General features: G+C 34.8%; 1 protein-coding gene across 1 annotated transcript in view; it reads right to left on the bottom strand.

Annotated features, from left to right (window-relative positions):
* Positions 1-18,778, bottom strand: part of LOC308651302 (complement factor H-like) — a gene marked incomplete at its 5' end in the record, with an annotated part of 122,863 nt that overhangs the window by 94,775 nt on the left and 9,310 nt on the right. Inside the window, 7 exon segments of the mRNA XM_081298220.1 lie at positions 4,936-4,969; positions 4,971-5,102; positions 5,104-5,117; positions 5,528-5,722; positions 12,026-12,199; positions 14,598-14,729; positions 17,662-17,853. Coding sequence (XP_081154346.1) covers positions 4,936-4,969; positions 4,971-5,102; positions 5,104-5,117; positions 5,528-5,722; positions 12,026-12,199; positions 14,598-14,729; positions 17,662-17,853 — 873 coding nt within the window.

The following is an 18,778-nucleotide window of genomic DNA, read 5'->3' as shown; positions in this document are numbered from 1 at the left end:
AAAATAAGGGGGAAATAAAAAAGAAAGAGAGAGAGAGGGGGGGGGGGAAGGAGAGAAGGAATTTCATCAAAATAAAGGAAAGATCAGTTGAGTAGATGGAAGGGATGGAGGCGGAGGATGGAAGGACGGGAAAAGGGAAGAACAGTGGAATGAATTGGATTAAAATATAGCATGAATATAGCAGAGTGAATAACAACACCAAGTATATCCATAACACACGATTTTTTAAGAAGTATAGATAAAGTACAGAAAGATCAGTGGAGTAGAGAGAGAGGGGAGCAGGGGAGGCAGAAATAGAGGAGAAAAGAAGTGCTGGGGACTGAATTAGAGCAAATTATATTCCATGCTTTTGTGATTATGTCAAAATGTATCCTAATGTTATACGTAATTAAAAAGAATAAAAATATTTCATGTCAAATCAAGAAATATTATTAGGCTCTGTTATTTTTTTCATTTACAAGACCAAAAAAAAAGTAATAAAATATATCTATTCCTTACCTTGGAAGAAATCTGGTAAAATTTGGTTTCCTCCAATTTCAGATGGCTTTAGCCATAATGTAATTTTGGATATGGATTTCCATATCTGGTAACTGAAACAAATCTCTCTACAATAGTGCAGAGTAGATAGGTAAGGGTTGCAATTTAAGGACTGCACTTAAATTAGACCCACGGATTGTATATTATCTGATCAAGGAATGCAGTTATTTTACTGCAGGTGCAATATAACAGAGGACTGAGAAGCATAATATGTAATGAACTAAAGTCCTCATGACCTAAAATGTAGTTGACTGAACAAAAATTGGAATGAGAATATTACTACTTAATAATTTGTGTGTGTGTGTGTGTGTGTGTGTGTGTGTGTGTGTAGAGTAGGTAGCATTTTAGAAAATAAAAGGATAGTTTGCATGAGTAAATGTGTGTTACATCTCAACATTGATGGATGTAAAACAGAATCACCATTGGAGAGATATTTGAAATACCCTGGGAAAGATAGGGAAGACAAGTAAGGCATGATACCTGGAATTTCAAAAATGTTCACTGTTTCTAAGACTTTTTAATTTTATTTTGTCTGATTATATAGCTGGGACCTAGGCTGTCTTTTCAGGTTTAGAGAAAGGATCAATTGCTAAATATGATATCATGGCAATATTTCTAGTTGCTGCAGATGAAATTCAGAAAGGTTAAGGCATGGATTGCTCCTTCTTCCACTGTTTAAACTAGAATTAAGATTTCTACTTCTTTTCTACAGAGTGGATGAGAGATTTGTAACCTTATATATATTCACCCTTGCTCCATGTAATGGGGAACACAAGGAGAAATATTAGCCAGATGGATATTGCTACCATCTTATGACTCAATTCTCTGCTGAACCTAGTGATCCTACATTTGGATGCACTGACATGAAACTAAAGAAAAAAATCAATGCTAAATGAAACAGAGGGGGAATATTGTTGACCAAAAAGAAATGCAGAAAGGAAAAGTTACTATTGCCTTGATACCATGTGAAAAGTTGAGATCAAAAGAATGTACAGTAACTTTATGACAGTATTTACAAATATTCAAAATCATAGCTGTTTTGCCTATAGAAATCCTCCCTGTTTTGTTTTTTTTTTTTTTTTTTTTTTTTTTTTTTTTTTTTTTTTTTTTTTTTTTTTGCAGGTGAAGGTATAGAATAGGTACCAGGGGGTTGAAACAAATGAATGGATGCACATAGTGCTTTACAAAGAGGCTAATAGTACCTTGAAGGTAAACACCTGGAAGAGACTTAATATTGTCTGTTTTTGTTTGTTTGTTTGTTTCATTTTGACAGGCTATTTGTATGACAGGACTTATTTTGGGAAGTGAATTGTGGGAAATATTAACTCCCTGAAACACATGAGGTCATTGTTCAAAAACAGGTCTTGAGAACACCATATAACTAATAACCTAGATGAAAACAAAAATATCTGTGGAATGTCTAATTAGTCATATTATCATGTATTACAATGCATCTGGACCATGATTTGGGGGAAAAAAATTGCCAGTAGACTAAATTTTGGCCCCTGTCTCTTTTTGTGAATAAAGGTTGTTAGAATACAGCTACATTAATGATTTTTACATTAAGACAACGTTCATGCTAAAATGCCAGTTGAATTCAACAGCAACAAAAATGTGTGGCTGAAAAACCCCAAATATTTATTGTCAGTCCTTTATTGACTTGTCAATGCTGTAGATGATATCTTTGTGGATGGAGAATTCTTTATTTTGTGGATGACTGTCCAATTCAGAATAAGAGTGTCACTATGCCTTCCATACCAACTATTAACAAGCTTAGTGCTTGCCAAGGGTACCTGCCTTTGGAATATTCGAACTAATGTATATGTCAGGTAAATACCACCTTTATAAAACTATATGGAAAAGCCTATAATTTAGTAACAAAATATGTTAGTCAGCTTTCCATCATGATGACAAAATACTCCCCCCGCCCCCCCCCAAAAAAAACATAAGTGGGAAAGATTTATTTTAGCTCAAAGTTTCAAGGTTTTAGTCCATGGTGGCTGCCTCCATTGCTATGGGCCTGTGATGAAACAGAGAAAGTGGGAGGGGAGACAGAGACAGAGACAGAGGCTGGAGACAAAATAAACTCTTCAAAGACACATCTGCCAGTAGTCTTCTTCTTCCAACCAGGCTCCACCTCCTGAAATTTCTACCATCTCCTAATAGTGCTATCAGCTAGGGATCAAGCATTTATCGCACATGCCTTTGGGAGGCATTCCAAATGAAAAACAAAACATAAGGTACATATTCATATTATATTCATGGAGTAGACAATCAAAGGTAGTAACACATTTTATAGTTAAATTTATTCGGAAATATTTATTAAAACTCTAATGTTTCTGGAAAGCAATACCTACATACCAATAGCTCTTCTCTTTTTGCTTTTTCAATTCGATACGTATTATTAAAAATGCATGAAAAAGAATGACAATGAGATATTTTTAACTAAGAAAAGTTGACCAATAAACAGGAAGATAAACTGTCAGGACAGGATTTCTTTGATAGAGAAATAATATCTTCTGTGGTTATCTCCAAAGATGTTAGGAATTCCAGTGTTAAACCTTGACCAAGATAAGCATGAGTTACAGTATGTAGTGATTAATAATTTTCTATTGAAAGTTCAAAACTCCCCTGGAGACACCCTTTAGAAGCTTATCTAAATTACCTAAGAATACATAGATTTATAGTATAATTAGTTATACCAACAAGCTTTAAGAATGTAATCAGAGGGATATATACTGCAAAACCAATGGTAAATTTAATAAGATCCTAATATACAAGAAAAACATTGGAATCCTATGAGATTTAATAAAATTGGAAAAAATAAATATAATATGCAATATTATTTTTAAAAATCTCCTGCTACCTAAGAAAATATTTAACAATCTATGTACACAACCCACCTTTTAAAAGTTAAAAAACATTACTAAACAGATTAAAGAAGATGTAAATAAATAAATAGACATATCATGTTCATGAAAGGGAAGAATTAATATTTTTATGATACGAATCTCCCAATTATGTACATATTACACTCAGTCTCAATCAAATCCCAGCAGAATTTTTATAGAAATCAACAAGGTGATATCAAAAGTAAAATAAAATGGAAAACAGCTAGACAAGGCAAAATCATTTTTAAAAATAATGTATTTGTATTTTATTGCTTCTGTAAAAAGAATTCTATTATAAATTCAAACAACACTAAGTTTTTATCTTAAAATTCCAAATATCAAAAATATGTCGTGTATATACTAAGATAAGATTAAGATGTTGTAAGAGGTGCATCCCTTTCTGGAAGGTTGAGGGAAGAATCAATTTTCCTGTCATTTCCATTTCCAGAGACGTTCCCCTTTGTTTGGCTTATGTCCCCTTCCTCCGTTTTCAAAGTCAGAAACATTGAACTTCTGTCTGACCCTTTTCCACAGTAACATAGCTCCTTCTCTTTCTCTCCCTCCTTCTCTCTTTCTTTCCACACATTATCTTGATTTCACCCACATGATCCAGAATACTCTCCTTAGTTCAAGGTCACAGTAACATCTCTAAAGTCCGTTTTATCATTTAAAGTAACGTATTTCATATTCCACGAATGAGAACGTAGACATCTTTAAGGAGGCCCTTAGTTTTTCTACTACACTTAGAACCAAGGTGGAGGACCCGCACGCACAGCAGTAAACAAGACAGAGTGCACTGATGTAGGAACACACACAGCGCTGAGCTGGGCGCCAGGGGTCGCCCGGCAGGATAGCGGCGGGAGCTGGGGCGGGGGTCGGTCAGGTTTTCTTTGGGGCATTGACCAGAATGTATATTAGTACAAGCACTACAGAAAACCTAAAACCAAATATGTACAATGTCCCAGAAGACCCCTTTCTGTTACATGTCCCAGAAATACTCAGAGACAAAGGGCAGAACTGCAAAAATGTCCCATCACTTCTTGACTGACATCTTTTACTCTCATTGTATTTATCTTTTATTTATATCATAATTTTATAATAATTTTGAGTCAAATGATTAATTTCAATGTATATGCATATGACTTAATTAAACCCAAAAATATTGTATTCAAATTTTTAAAAAAAATTTTTTGGTTGTAGATAGACACAATACCTTTATTTATATATCTTTATATGGTGCTAAGGATCGAACCCAGCACTTCACACACATAAGGCAGGTGCGCCACTACTGAGCTACAGCCCCAGCCCCTGTATTCCAATTCTTTACTATATTCTTGAATACTGTTTACTAAGGTGCACTTATTTTGCTACATACTTATCAGTGAATTTTGATTTCCACTTTTACACAGTTGAAACATGAAAACAAATTGTTATAAATATTTTGCCCCAGTTTAATGAAGATGGGTCTTTAAAAAATCATGAGTATATATCAGAGCATTTTACTTACTAATCCGAATGCATTTAAGAGGAGGGGACCAGCCATTCATTCTCTGTACATGTAGCTGTGTTTTGACCATTTGAAAGACTATGGCCAGGATAACAGTCAACTTTAACAGATTCATGCAGTAAATGTCTTGTTCCACATGGGTAATATCCATTTTCCACATAATTAATTGAAAATGCATTGTCCTAAGGAGCATAAAGTGATAAAAGTGAAAACATTAATTTGAACAAAATATCTGACTAAATATTACCTTTATAATATTTAGAGAATGCATAAGCACCCAAAAAATGTGCAATTAAGAAAAACCCAAAACTAACCAAATGTTTACTAAAAAATAAAAATCAATAACATTGAATTCATCTTTAGTTTTGTAACTAAAACGTGTATAAATGATACAGGTTTTCTTGTATCTTTGGTTTTTGTGTGATTTTTATGAAGAGCTTCTTATAAAAGAAAAAAACTAATTGGGTCTTTTTGTGCACACAATTTTTCCCTTGGCCCTAATTTGTCATGCAAGACTTAACTGTAAATACATATGTGCTTCTTTCTTCCCTCATTGAAAGACACATGTATCATTGTAAAGACATTTACTTACTGATGCATGGTACTTCTGGCAGCCACCCTTCTTTTGTGCAAGGAATGAAACCCCAGTATGATTTTGAAGGAGACACAAAATTGTCATCACATTGATAGAGATATTGTTTTCCCATAGGTACAGGAAAGTATGGTCTATATCTTTCTTCATAAGATAGACTTCCATGTTTTATTTCTGGAAAATCACAAGGTTTCACTTGTGATAAAAAAAAAATAGGATAAATAATATTTTATTTTATTGAGCAACATATCAGAAATAAACCATTTAAGTAATGAATTATGTCTTATTATAACATAATTACAAGGTTTACAGGACAAGAAAAGTCACAGAAATCAGATGATTATGTTCTGTGAGGTCTTCGTTAGTGAAGTCAAATTATATCTTTCAGTCACCAGAGAAATCAACTAGAAATATGTTAATATCAAAATAGATAAGATTATAATAAACAATAGTTTTCTTCTAATTTCAGTTGGGAAGTGGGATGTTTTTAATGTGCTAAAATGTTTGTCAATGAGGTATAATTATATTTTAGTAAGTTATTCTTATGTATGAAATAATTTAACACAAATTTAAGTGCTATTATTTATTTTATTGTTAGGTTTATTTGTATTTTCTTGAAAAAGTACTCTTTCATGAGATTGTTTAGAGAAAACCTAGTCCTTTTAATATCCAAATAGTATTAATATTTTCCATGCAATATGATTCCGTTATATGTTATAAAGAATCCCCCCCATCGCCTTCATGTATACACACATACAATAAATATTGTACAACTTCTAATTAATATTTTTCCACTTTCCTTTATGTTTGATTACAGACCATTTTCAAGAAGCTTCTACTCTTAAAAATGTTAATTTGCGGTGGTGAGAAATGGGAGTGCCTGCAGCCTGCTCCTCGGGGCCCTCTGGGGTCCCTGGCCCCAGGCCGGCGGGTGAGTTGGGGCCTGAGGACAAGAAGGGGCCTCTCCTGCAGATCCCCGAGCTCCTGCTACCAGTGCCCACTGTCTGGCCCTGGCTGTGCAGGACCGGTGAGCCTGCCACCCAGGATGGATGTCCTGATGGCGGCAGGGACTGTCGGATCCCAACCCCGAGGGCTGCGGGGTCTCCGAGTTCAATCCCGCCCGTCCCAGCTGAAGCCGCCACCGCGAGGAGTAGGGCGGCCGTCCGCGGAGGCCGGCAGGGGCTTCAAGGTCCCAAGAAGGAGGATGGACACCTGAAAGCTCGGCCACGCGTTGGACGGCGGAGCCGCACAGACCAGGGCCCTCGGTGAGCGCTCAGTGCCGGCTCCGGAGACCGCACCTTGTCTCCGCCAACGAAGACCGGACCGTCCTGGAAGGTGAGCGAAGCCCCAGAGAGGAGGAAGGGTGGAAGGGTTAGCGGCCTCGGGCGGTTGGTGTCCTTCTACCAAAGAGAGAAAGGGTAGAGTCGAGTCACAAGCCGCATCTACCCAGTTGGAAACCCCGCCACCCTTTGGGGAGATTTCCTGGCCCTTTGTAAAAGGCATGTGTATATAATATGCAAAAGCTGCTCTCAACTTGCCCCCAACCTGTCTTGTGCTGCATCTGGACATTCTAAATGTAAAGAGGATGCCTGAGGTATGATAGAGTTAGAAAATAACTTCTTGTAAATGTCCATTTGTTTGAAAAAAATCAGAAATGCCTTCTGGAAGTGACTTTGAAATGAATGTGTTAGACCACCTCTAGGAGCGACACTTGTCCATGTTTGTTCAGTGGGTTGTTGGACATGGAGAAGACTGACCATGAGAAGGAGGTCCTGTGCCATTGTTTTTGCGTGTGCGTTTTATTCCTCCTCATTAGTGTATATATATACTTGAAAATGCTAAATACTTTTTTTTTAAGTATCTAGGTTTTCTAGATGTTCTAAAGTGCCTGATATATGTTAAAAGTAGAAGTGGTAAAATATATGACACATTTTGTAAATTTCTTTTGTTAAAATTCTTATGAAATGGTTTCTTTTTGGGGGGGTGCAATAGCCAAACCCCTGTTGAATTGTTCAGTTGTGTGCTGGTCCTGGGGAGCACAGTGCCAGTGTGCTTACCGAGAGCCAAGAGTTGTCTATGGGTTTTGTTTTACTTTGCTGTGTACATAATGTATATAAAGGACAAATGAGTCCTCCTAATCTACATCTAGTCTTTCTAGATATTAAAGAGGTTGCCAGTGTATGACAAAAGTAGAATTAGTAAACCAGTTTTGTATGTTTTGTGTTAAAATTCCTAGGAAAGATTGTCTTCTGAAAATTTGAGCATTATAGCCCACTGGGTCGGTGAAGGGCCAGAATGCTCATATTTTGAAGACATTTTCAAATTAGAACTATTGTTACATGTGTGCAGTATATTCAAGACTGTCATGTACATAGTGGACAAATTGAGTCCTTACTTGAAACATCTAGTCTTGTCTAGATGTTTAGAAGTGCCTGATGTACGTTAAACGCAGAGGTAGTAAAATATCACTTTGTAAATATCTTTTTGCTAAAATTCATATGAAGTAGTCTTTTGGGAATGGAACTATTAAACCACCTCTGTGAGTGGTATAGTACTGTCTGTATTTGCTCAGTGATGTGGAGGAGGTGGGAGGGAAACAATTGCAAAAGGTTTGTGTGTTCATATTTGGACATTTTCAGACCAGTTTTCTATGTTTTGTGCATTTTGTTTTTGCTGTGTATATAGTGTATATAATGGACAAATAAGTCCCAATTTTGCAACTTTCTAGTCTCTAGATGTTAAAGAGGTTGCCAGTGTATGGCCAAGTAGTTAGTAAAATTAGAACATTTTTTCATTTTTTGTTGAAATTCATAGGACTAGATATTCCACATAAGACCCTGTCTACTATTCACACAGCACTGGTAAATAAAATTGCACGTGTAGCAATGGTTAAATATGAGGTATCTTCTAATATGACCATTTTGTCCTTGAACCTTCCCTCCTCATTTCCTTCTATTTTCAGTCCAGTGGACAAGTACAGGCATATGAAACACTTAGAGATAGTCGAACAAATCCATATCCAAAAGTCTTTTTGTGAGCTTTAGAGGTCTCGTTCAGAAAGTCAGTGCCTGAATGGATATGATGGAATGTTGATCCTGTGTTTTCTTCTAATTTTGGCTCTGATCTTTATTATTTCCGACCTTCCACTGATTTTGTAATTAAGGCCTTGAAGTGCAACATAAGCTTATTTATTTGGGCTCTCTCTATATTTTTACGGTAGATACTCAATGACATAAAATTTACTCTTAGTACTGCTTTCATACTATCTCAGAGAGTTAATATATCTTGGGTTTCATTTGTTTCTAAATATTTTTATTTCTTCCCTCAATTATTCTTGGATCCATTCTTTATTTAAAAGAATATTGTTTAATCTCTACATGTTTGTGTGGTTTCTGTTATTTTTCTTGCTTTTGATTTCTAGTTTCATTTCATTATGTTCTAATAGGATGCATGGGATTACATCAGTTTTCTTTTTGTATTTGCCTAGACTTACATTTTGACCTGGAACATGGTCTATTTTGAAGAAGTTTCCATGAACTGCTGAGAAAAAGTTTGAATACATTTCTGCTTGGATATATCCTTATTTATTTTATGTTTTGATGACCTGTCTATTAGTGATAAGGATGTATTGAAATCTTCCAGTAATACTGTATTGGGATCTATCTAGGATTTAATGTCAAGAAGTATTTTTTAAATTTTTTTTTAGTTGTTGATTGACCTTTATTTTATTTATTTATATGAGGTGTTGAAAATCGAACCCAGTACCTCTCGCATGACAGGCAAGTGCACAATTGCTGAACCACAGCCACAGACCCTTAAAAAGTATTTTTTAATTTAATATGTTGACATTTGGGGCATATATATATATATATATTAACTATCATTATTTCTTCTTGTTGGATTGTTTCTTTTACTAGGATGTAATGGCTCTCTTTTTCTCTTGTGATTAATTCTTGCTTGAAATCTGCTTTGTCAGGTTTGAAAAATGGCTACTCCATTTTGTTTTAGGAGTCCATTTGCATGAAGAAAGTTTTATTCAATCTTTCTGCCTTCAGTCTGCAAGTGTCTTTACCTATGAAAGGAGTCTCTTGCAAACAGAATTTGGTTGGATCTTGTTTTGGGGTCCATTCTGCTAGTCTATGTCTTTTAATGAGGAAGTTGAGACCATTTACATTCAGTGTTATTATGGACATATTATTTGGATTTTGGATTATGTATTTTGAATTCTTGCTCAATGTAGATGTCTTTTTTTTAACAAAGGTGAGAAAACAATTTCTTCTAAGTATACTTTCTTGGACTACAGTCCATATCTCTTATCATTGACGAATACATCTTTACCTTTATGAAGCTTCCAGTGTTGATATTAAAATGCTTTTTAGCATTTAGTCTTGTTCCTTTTAGGTAACATTCACTCTTTCCCCTGTAATGCTATTTAAAAGATTTTGAATATCTTATATTAACCCATGGATTTTAGAAATTACATCATGATCTGTCCAAACCTGTGTTATTCAACAAGAACTGTGTCTTGGGCATGCTTGAGTCTTTTGAGTTGCAAGAAATGAGATTTTTAAGATTAATCAATTAAATTTCCCATTTGTAGATAAGAGATTTAAAACTGGTTGTTGCAGAACAGATGTTTATTCACCTCCTTATGCTGTTTCATGGAATATCAATAAAATAAATTAGTTCACTCTGATGTCTTTTCAAAGTACACAAAAAGCAGAGAATTGACAGGTATAATTATTATGATAGGCCAGAGGCACTTGGCTATATTCTTCACACTCATGTGTGCACATCTAAACCTCATTAAAAGGGTATTCCTTAAAGCAAATATAATATTCCACTAGGGACTGATCAGCAGAGATGGGTGGTTCTCACAAAAGCCTCATTCTACTACTTAGAGAATCCACCTGCTTATACTTTCACTAAATGTAGCTCATAGTCTCATTACCAGCTATAGTTGTTCCATCGTAGTGATGAGTCAAACTGAATTGAATATTCACTAATTTTCATGACTGTTACTAATCCATCTGTCCTAGGGAAGTTTATTTCTTTGACTCAAGCCCAGGATTTTATAGTTACCATTGCAGAAGTTTATCCTATTTGATTCAATTTGACATGTAGGATTTTCTTTGAATGATATGTCTTAATGAAGATTCACTAACATCATCCTTTGTGTCTTTCAAGTTGTGAATTTATACTACATTTTCCCTGAGCCATTGAATAATTTGATGTCACCAATGAGTAATGGAGTTATTCTGAGAAGAAAGTTCTCTTGGTTGATTATCAGATGAGATTATTAATGAAATTGCAAAGATATAAACCACCTACCTAGTCAATTTCATTGTCTTATCCATAAGAACCTGTGAAAGGCAGGTTCAGATATATTTGAGCAAATCTATATTGTCAAAGGTCAACTATAAAATCACTAAACATTGACCTTATGGTTCTTATGCACTTTTTGAAATTTGTTTCACAGTTATAAAAGCTTTCTCTGTTACTGACTGGAATTTTGTCTAGAACTAACATTGAATTCATTGACCAATCATTTGTATCATCACATTTTTGTTTAAGTATGATACACCCTTAAAATGTACTGCTAGATAGAAAGAAAAGGAATATGACTGTGGAGACACACTAAAACTTGAAGAGGGCCAAGAAAGCATTCCATAAATAAAATAGTCTTGACCTGAGTGGAATTTTGCCACATGTAAGATTTGTAGGAAACTACAAACTCCTCCATCACAATAGGGGAGCTTTATTTTTCTCCTTTTGGGGGCATGTTGGACTTAGTGTCTCATTTCTGAAGACTAGATGTGGTGGTAGCAAGAGTAGATTCTAAGTGGTATTCGGGCCTCCACTCACTCATATCAGTAGCTCTGGAGAAAGTTAGCTGTCATTCAGGTAACCTAAGGAGAGGCCCATGTGGTCAGGAGCTGAGGCCTCCTGCCAAAATCTATGTGCAGGAAACATGTGGGAAGCTGATCCTGCAGAACAGTCTATTACTCTGATGTACTGACTGCACCACAAGAAGAAACTGACTCAGAACTACCCAGGGAAGTCATTCCCAAATTTCTCACCCACAGACACTGTGAGACAACAAATGTTTGGTATTAAACAAATATGTTTGGGGGGATATTTGTTTTAATGAAACAAATAACCAACATATTATGTGTTAGAAGGTAGTATTTTTACCCAATGTTTTATTCACATATTGGAAGAATTTTATTAATTAGAGAAACACATTTATATACATACATATATTTTTTGAGTTGCAAGAAACTGTTTTTAGTTTACTAAAATGAGATTTTCATACTAAGAAAAGTAAAGAATGCTTTTAAAGGCTCTATGTACATATCATGTACATAAACATAGACAACTATTTGGTCTTGTCAGTGTGTGTGTGTGTGTGTGTGTGTGTGTGTGTGTGTGTGTGTGTGTAGGAGAAAAAAATCAATTCAGAATTATAAAATAGGTCAAGATATAAATGAAACTTACAGCTACATCTTGGAGGAGGTATCCAGCCACTACTTGTACATTTTGCAGTATTTCCCCTGGTTGCAGGATAAAAACCACTTTTACATTCATATCTGATTTCATCTTCAGTTCTGTGCTTAATCCTTTCAGGTGAGTAAACACCATTTGGAATATAAGGAGGATTACATGTTCCTTCTGGAAAAAAAAATAGGATGTGTGAATAGTGTGGAAATCAGTACTCATTAAAATTAAGTATATCAAAGTAAGACTATAAGTGATATTTATTTGTCCCTAGAGGAGCACAACATGACATTAAAATAAACATATCCTCACATATGACTATATATATATCCTCATATATAACTCCTGTTTAACTTACTGTGGTTTTCACCAATATATTTGTTTCTCCTGAACTGTAAATCCCTCTTTGTCCAAAGCCATCACATACTTCATGATACTCCATGTCTGGCAATGACTTCATCATTTATAACTTCAAATATATCTTCCACTTTCTTCTATTTCTTTGGGCACTGTTGCTCTCATAAGGATTGTTACGAATATACATAGACTCTTCTTCTTTCCACACAACTGGTAGGATATCACATCCCTTCTTTGAATTAAATGTGGTCATATGACATAGATAATTCAATGTAATGAAAATTAAAACAGAAGAGATTTTTAAAAGACGTTGTGTGAATTTTCATGTTCTCACCCCCACATCTGCAATAACTGAAGAAGAACATTGGAAAGATGATGCCTTTTTCACCTGATTCTTAGAACTAGTTTACCATATTTCACTGCATTATCATTGCCACTGTTACAGGATTCTTCCACAGAGAGACCAGAAAGGAGGGCATTCAACAGGAAGCAGAGTATATTAGTGTTGGCACTGCTCCAGTGGATTTATATCCAAAGGCCCAGGCCCCAAAGCAGGAGGTGTTGCCTTATATACATCTTGTTAGCTCCTCTTTATCTGCTAGCTCTTTGTCTCCCATATAAGGTAATATACATTCTAATTGGGCATTATATTTCTATACTATAGATTTGCAACAGTGTTACAATAGAGTTGTGGAATGTGCATGGTGATTTTGATGGTGCCATGTTTTCTTTGTTCTGAGAAAGTCCCTACCATACCACTGCATAAATATATGTTCATGAGTATTCCATGCATTCTAATCTTGGACCAAGACAGTTAAGTAATGAAGAATTTCAAGTAATACCTGCACAACTTTAAAAAATTTTTCATATGTGAAACATTTAGTAGCACTTCACTTTTGGGCAAAAAAAAATGCAGAAAATCTGCAATGATTTTTCAGTGAAATACTGTGCAGGGGCCATTCTGAACTATATTAGAAGTGAGCACAAACCAGAAACAAAGTGTAGTTTGTTAAGATATTGATATACTGCGATCTATTTTTTGGAAAACCTTTTTTGTAAAGGGTCTCTTTTGCAACTACTTAGGTCTGGCAATGTAATATAAAAGTAACCATACCCAATACATAAATAAATGGACATTGTTGTGCTCCAATACAACATTTCTTTACAGATGCCTGCAAATATCTGAGGACAGGAATTACTACAATATAGCTATGTCTTCTTGCTATTTTTTTATGGTTATGATTTCTTAAACTCTTCAATCATCTATATTCTCTCTTCTAAGTCATGATCGTTGGAAGACATCCCTTTAAAAGGAGGTAGGCAAAAAAGAACACAATATTCAGATATACTTCTTGTGGGGAAAAGCGCTCTGCCTCTCTGCATGACATCCTTCCATGAAGAAGCTGGGAGTTAGGATTTCTTTTTCAGCACCATCATCACTGTTGTTCCAAATTAGACCCATTGCTCATGAAAATCTCCACTTTCTGGATCCCTTTAATTCCATTATCTAAATAGAGATTTACCTCATCTGATGTTAACATAATTTACTCTTTAGAGCCAAATTCTAGGCTTTAGAAGAGCAATCTATGTATTTGAGAATTGCAGATTATTTAACTTGGAAAGCCTATGACAGTCCTGAGTCTGCTCCTGGAATGTTTTATCACCATGAACTAGCTACTTAATAGTATATTTAAGCCTCTGGTTCTATTTATTTTTATCTTGAGAGAATATGTCATACAAATAAGTATCGAAAGGACTTTGCACAATTAATTCTTACAAATTTAATACTCTTTTTTTGAGAAAAATAGATTGCTTACATAAAATGATTATATTAATTAAAATAATTGGGGTTGGGGCTGTAGCTCAGTGAATGGTAGAATCCTTGCCTAGTATACAGAAGGTCCAGGGCCCAATCCCACGTACCACAAAAATAAATAATAAATAAATAAATAACCAATAAAATTCTTTTGGTGTAGGGTACCAAGGAATGAACTCAAGGGCACTTGACCACTGAGCCACAACCCCAGCCCTCTTTTGTATTGTATTGAGATAAAGGGTCTCAATGAGTTCCTTAGTACTTTGCTGTCACTGAGGCTGGCTTTGAATTTGTGATGCACCTGTCTCAGCCTCCCAAGCCCTGGGATTACAGACATGCACCATCGCACCAGGCCTGATAAAATTTTTAACAAGAGACAGAAAATAAAAATAACCTTACCTTCACATGAGGGACTTGGACTCGTAGCATTGCCTCTTTCATTGTTTTCAAAACCTTGATTACATTTATATTGAAATATTTCATTCTCCTTATAAATTTTCGTTGGAGATACAGAATAGCCATTTCTAATTTCTGGCGATGTGCAGGAAATTTCTAAATACAAGGGATTAAATTCTAAAATGTTTATTATGAACTAAAGGACTATGACCAAGTTGTGTTTATATAAAAATAGACAGTGGAGAATGGGATAGACAGCAGAATACATCAGTCACTAGAAAGGCAATTTGTAAATCAATGGAAATGTAACTGATGTGACACAGCAATCTGTATACGGGGTAAAAATGGGAGTTCATAACCCACTTGAATCAATCTGTGAAATATGGTATAATAAGAACTATGTAATGTTTTGAACAACCAACAATAAAATAATTTAAAAAAAATAAAATAAAATAAAAAAATAAAAATAGAAATTAGGTAAATCAGCCAACCAAACAAAAGTTCTCTTTTGGCTTGACTGTCTGATTTATCTGTTATTCTTAACATCAGTTGCTATCATCTGTTGCTCTTTATTTTTGCCAGAAGCTAAATTTCTGAGTAAAATTATATTTCAACATTAGTTTAAGGGTAAATTAGTCCTTTGGCAGTAATTGATAGTAATACTCATCAAATGTATATGTGATATTGAATATAGATTTACTGTGATAAGTATTTTCTCCAAGTGACCTATAAAAATAAAACATTTTCTCGTTATTGATTAGAGTACTTATTCAACAGAAAACTTTCTCAAGGAAATTTATTCAACTCATTTTTCATTACATCTTTGGAAGTAACTGAGATTCTGCTTTTGTCTTCACCATCTATACAGGTTTTCTGTCAAAAACAAAAAACACAACAAAACAAACACACAAACAATAACAACAGAAAACTGCCCATCATCTTTGACACCACTTCTCTCAAACACTTTTCCCTGAGATAGTGACAATGATAACTGTTTTCCGAAATCCTCTTCTTCCATCTTCCTAATCTCTTTTTCTTGGGTTTAACTACAAAAACTTCCAAATGGTCACCTTATTCCTCCACTTGAAATCCTTCACCAGTTCCCAAATCAGTCTTCATTAAAGCTAAGTTCTTAAGAATGGTGCATTAGCTTCTCAGTACCTTGTACTGGCCTGTCTTCAGTTCATCACTGATTATCACCTGACTGCATCCTACGCAAGGCCCCTGTGGACAGTGGACAAGGAACAATAGGACTTCACACTTATTGAAGCCTCACTGCCTTTCTATGTTCCTCTTCTGACCTTCCTGGGACTGGCATGCTTTTCCCTTCTTCATGGTCACCTAAAAATAGTCCTCTCTTCCTGTAAGACTTTCCTTAAGCATCTGTAATTCCAGGAAGGTTCTGCTAGTCATGACATCTAGCTGTGACCATAGAAATCCCATATATGAACCTCTAAAGTATTTAACTTAACATTATTATCACAAAGAACTATTTCTATTAGAATTCTTAAGAAACTTTTTATTTTTTATTTTTTTACTGTAATGTAGACTAGATAAAAAAATATGAATAAATCAGAGGTTTTAGACAATAAATAAATAAATATGGCAGAAACTTCTTCCCAACAAGAATAGGTTAAATGAAGTATGGTAAATATTAAATTAATTGGTCATAATGTTTAACTTAAAAGCCAAAATTATTGATGAATCAAGATATACAAATCAGCTGTTTCATGACAAAATAAACTGAAGAAATCATGGCTTACACTTAGAAATTTTTCTAAAATAAATTATTTATTTGATGGATTCAATTATGTTCAGCAGTTCATTGTTAACTTTCAGCATAAATATGAAAGAGAATCATTTCCTAGAAATAAGTTATCAAAGATGAGTTATTCAAAAATATAATGCCATCATGATGCATCAGTGGAAACAAATAATAAATATTTGGCATCCAGAATTAAAAATAGACTTTTCTGGAGATCAGCACAGAAAGGCTGAGCATTCTCTTTCAACCTGTAAGAGCCAACTACAGCCAGGAGTGGTATTATATGCTGTAATCCCAGCAGCATAGGCTGAGGCAGAATTTCAAGTTCAAAGCCAGACTCAGGAACAGCAAGACATTAAGCAACTCCATGACACTAAGCAACTCAAACCTTGTTTCTAAAGAAATACAAAAAAGGGCTAGGGATATGGATCAATGGTTGATTTCCCCTGAGTTCAATCCCTTGTACCCACCACCCTGAAAAAAGAGCCAACAACAATATATTTATGGTTAGAGTATGGATGTTGATGTCAGATAATAACCTAGGTTTAAATCTAGACTCCCTATGCTGTGGATCTAGGCTGCATGATTTGATTTTTGTTGTGGTTTACATGTGAAGTAACACCCAAAAGCTCATGTGTGAGACAATTCAAGAAGATTTAGAGGTGAAATGATTTGATTAGGAGAGCCTTAACCCTATCAGTGCATTAATCCTCTGATAGAAATTGACTGAGTGGTAACTGAAAGTAAGTAGGGTGTGGCTGGAAGAGGTGGGTCATTAAGGGTATATCTTTGGGGTATGCATTTTGTATGTTGTGAGGAGAGAGTCTCTCTCTCTCTCTCTCTCTCTCTCTCTCTCTCTCTCTCTCTCTCTTTCTCATTTTTGATCATCATGTCCTGAGCTACTTTCCATTGCTTCATTATTTCACCATCATGTCCCTTGAGCCCCAGGGAATGGAGCTGGCTATCCATGGACCGAGACCTCTGAAACTGAGAGACCTCAAATAAACTTTTCCTCCTCTAATTGTTCTTGTTAGTTTTTTGATCAATCAGCCAACAATTTTGCACCAAACTTTCTTAAATTATAGAGATGATACTAGTACATACAAATCATAAAACTGTTTTGTAGGTAGAAAATAGATGACATATAGAAAACTAAGATCAACTACAGGGATATTATACATGCTTAATAAACATTAGCTTTTTAATAATTATTGATATTCATTATTGTGTACAATGTTTTTAAATATATATTTTCATAAGAAAAACTAAGAACAATCAAGCAAGCAGTTAAATATATCTCACCCACACATCTTGGTTTCTCATTACTCCAATGACCATTTTCTGAACAATATATTTCTTTGTGTCCTTCACGTTTGAAGCCTGAATTACACTCAAACTGCATGACTTGTCCAGAATAATATTCCTCATCTGGTTCTGTTGCACTACTGATAATTCTCCCATTCTCTGGTTCTGTCACGGGAAAACACTTAACAACTAAAAAAACAAAAATAAAATTTTTCTAGTAGAATTTGAAAACTTTATAATGAAATTGTGTAAGTGTGTGTGTGTGTGTGTGTGTGTGTGTGTGTAAAATCATCAGAAAGATAAAATAGAGAAAATTACTTAAATATTTTTAGAAGCATTTGATACACCTGTTTGCAAAAGATAAAGGCTTGGTAACATTAAAATTACTGTTTATCTCTGATTCTTTTCTGTGGAAGTGAACAAACAACTACTTTGAATGGTAGTTTGCATTTTTATGGTAACAAGTAGCTCAAATTATTAAGAAATATATGTTTAGAATGACTAAATACAAAATTTCCATTTATGCCCCCAAATAATATAAACCAGCATTCTAAAAGATATAAAAGTAAACTTCATAATATTTATTTCAATAGAAAAATTGTTCTTATATTTTCTTCCTCTTCTACCTCAGTGTTCAAAATAACTTGAGTACTTATTTTGATTTTACTTAATATTTTCAAATATCCAAGGTTGTAGAAGTCAGCCCTTTTTACTGTAGAAGGACCCTGGATTCTTGTTATAATGAAAATTCTAGGAGTGCTTCTCTCTCACCCCAAAGATACTGATTCAGTAGGCCTTTTTTTTTAGTAACCCAAATCTCAGTTTTAACAAGGATCCCAAGGGATTTTGATTTACCTGTTTATTTGTTCTCTCTCTCTCTTATTTACCTATGTATTTATTTTTGTGGTAGTGGAAATAAAACCCAGTTCCTCGTGCATGGCTAATAAACACACTACCACTGAGCTATAACCTCAACTCCTATACTTGATATATCGAAACACAAAATATGTAGTAATAAAATGACTTGTCAGGCATGTTTGGTACATATCTGTAATTCCAATGACTTGGTAGCCTGAGGCAGGAGGATCACAAATTCAAAGCCAGCCTCAGAAAC

Source organism: Spermophilus citellus (genome assembly GCF_964194105.1).
Source record: "Spermophilus citellus genome assembly, chromosome: 6".
NCBI classification, from domain to species: Eukaryota; Metazoa; Chordata; class Mammalia; order Rodentia; family Sciuridae; genus Spermophilus; species Spermophilus citellus.
The sequence above is the reverse complement of the archived record's forward strand: the minus strand, read 5'-3'. Positions and strand labels throughout refer to the sequence as shown.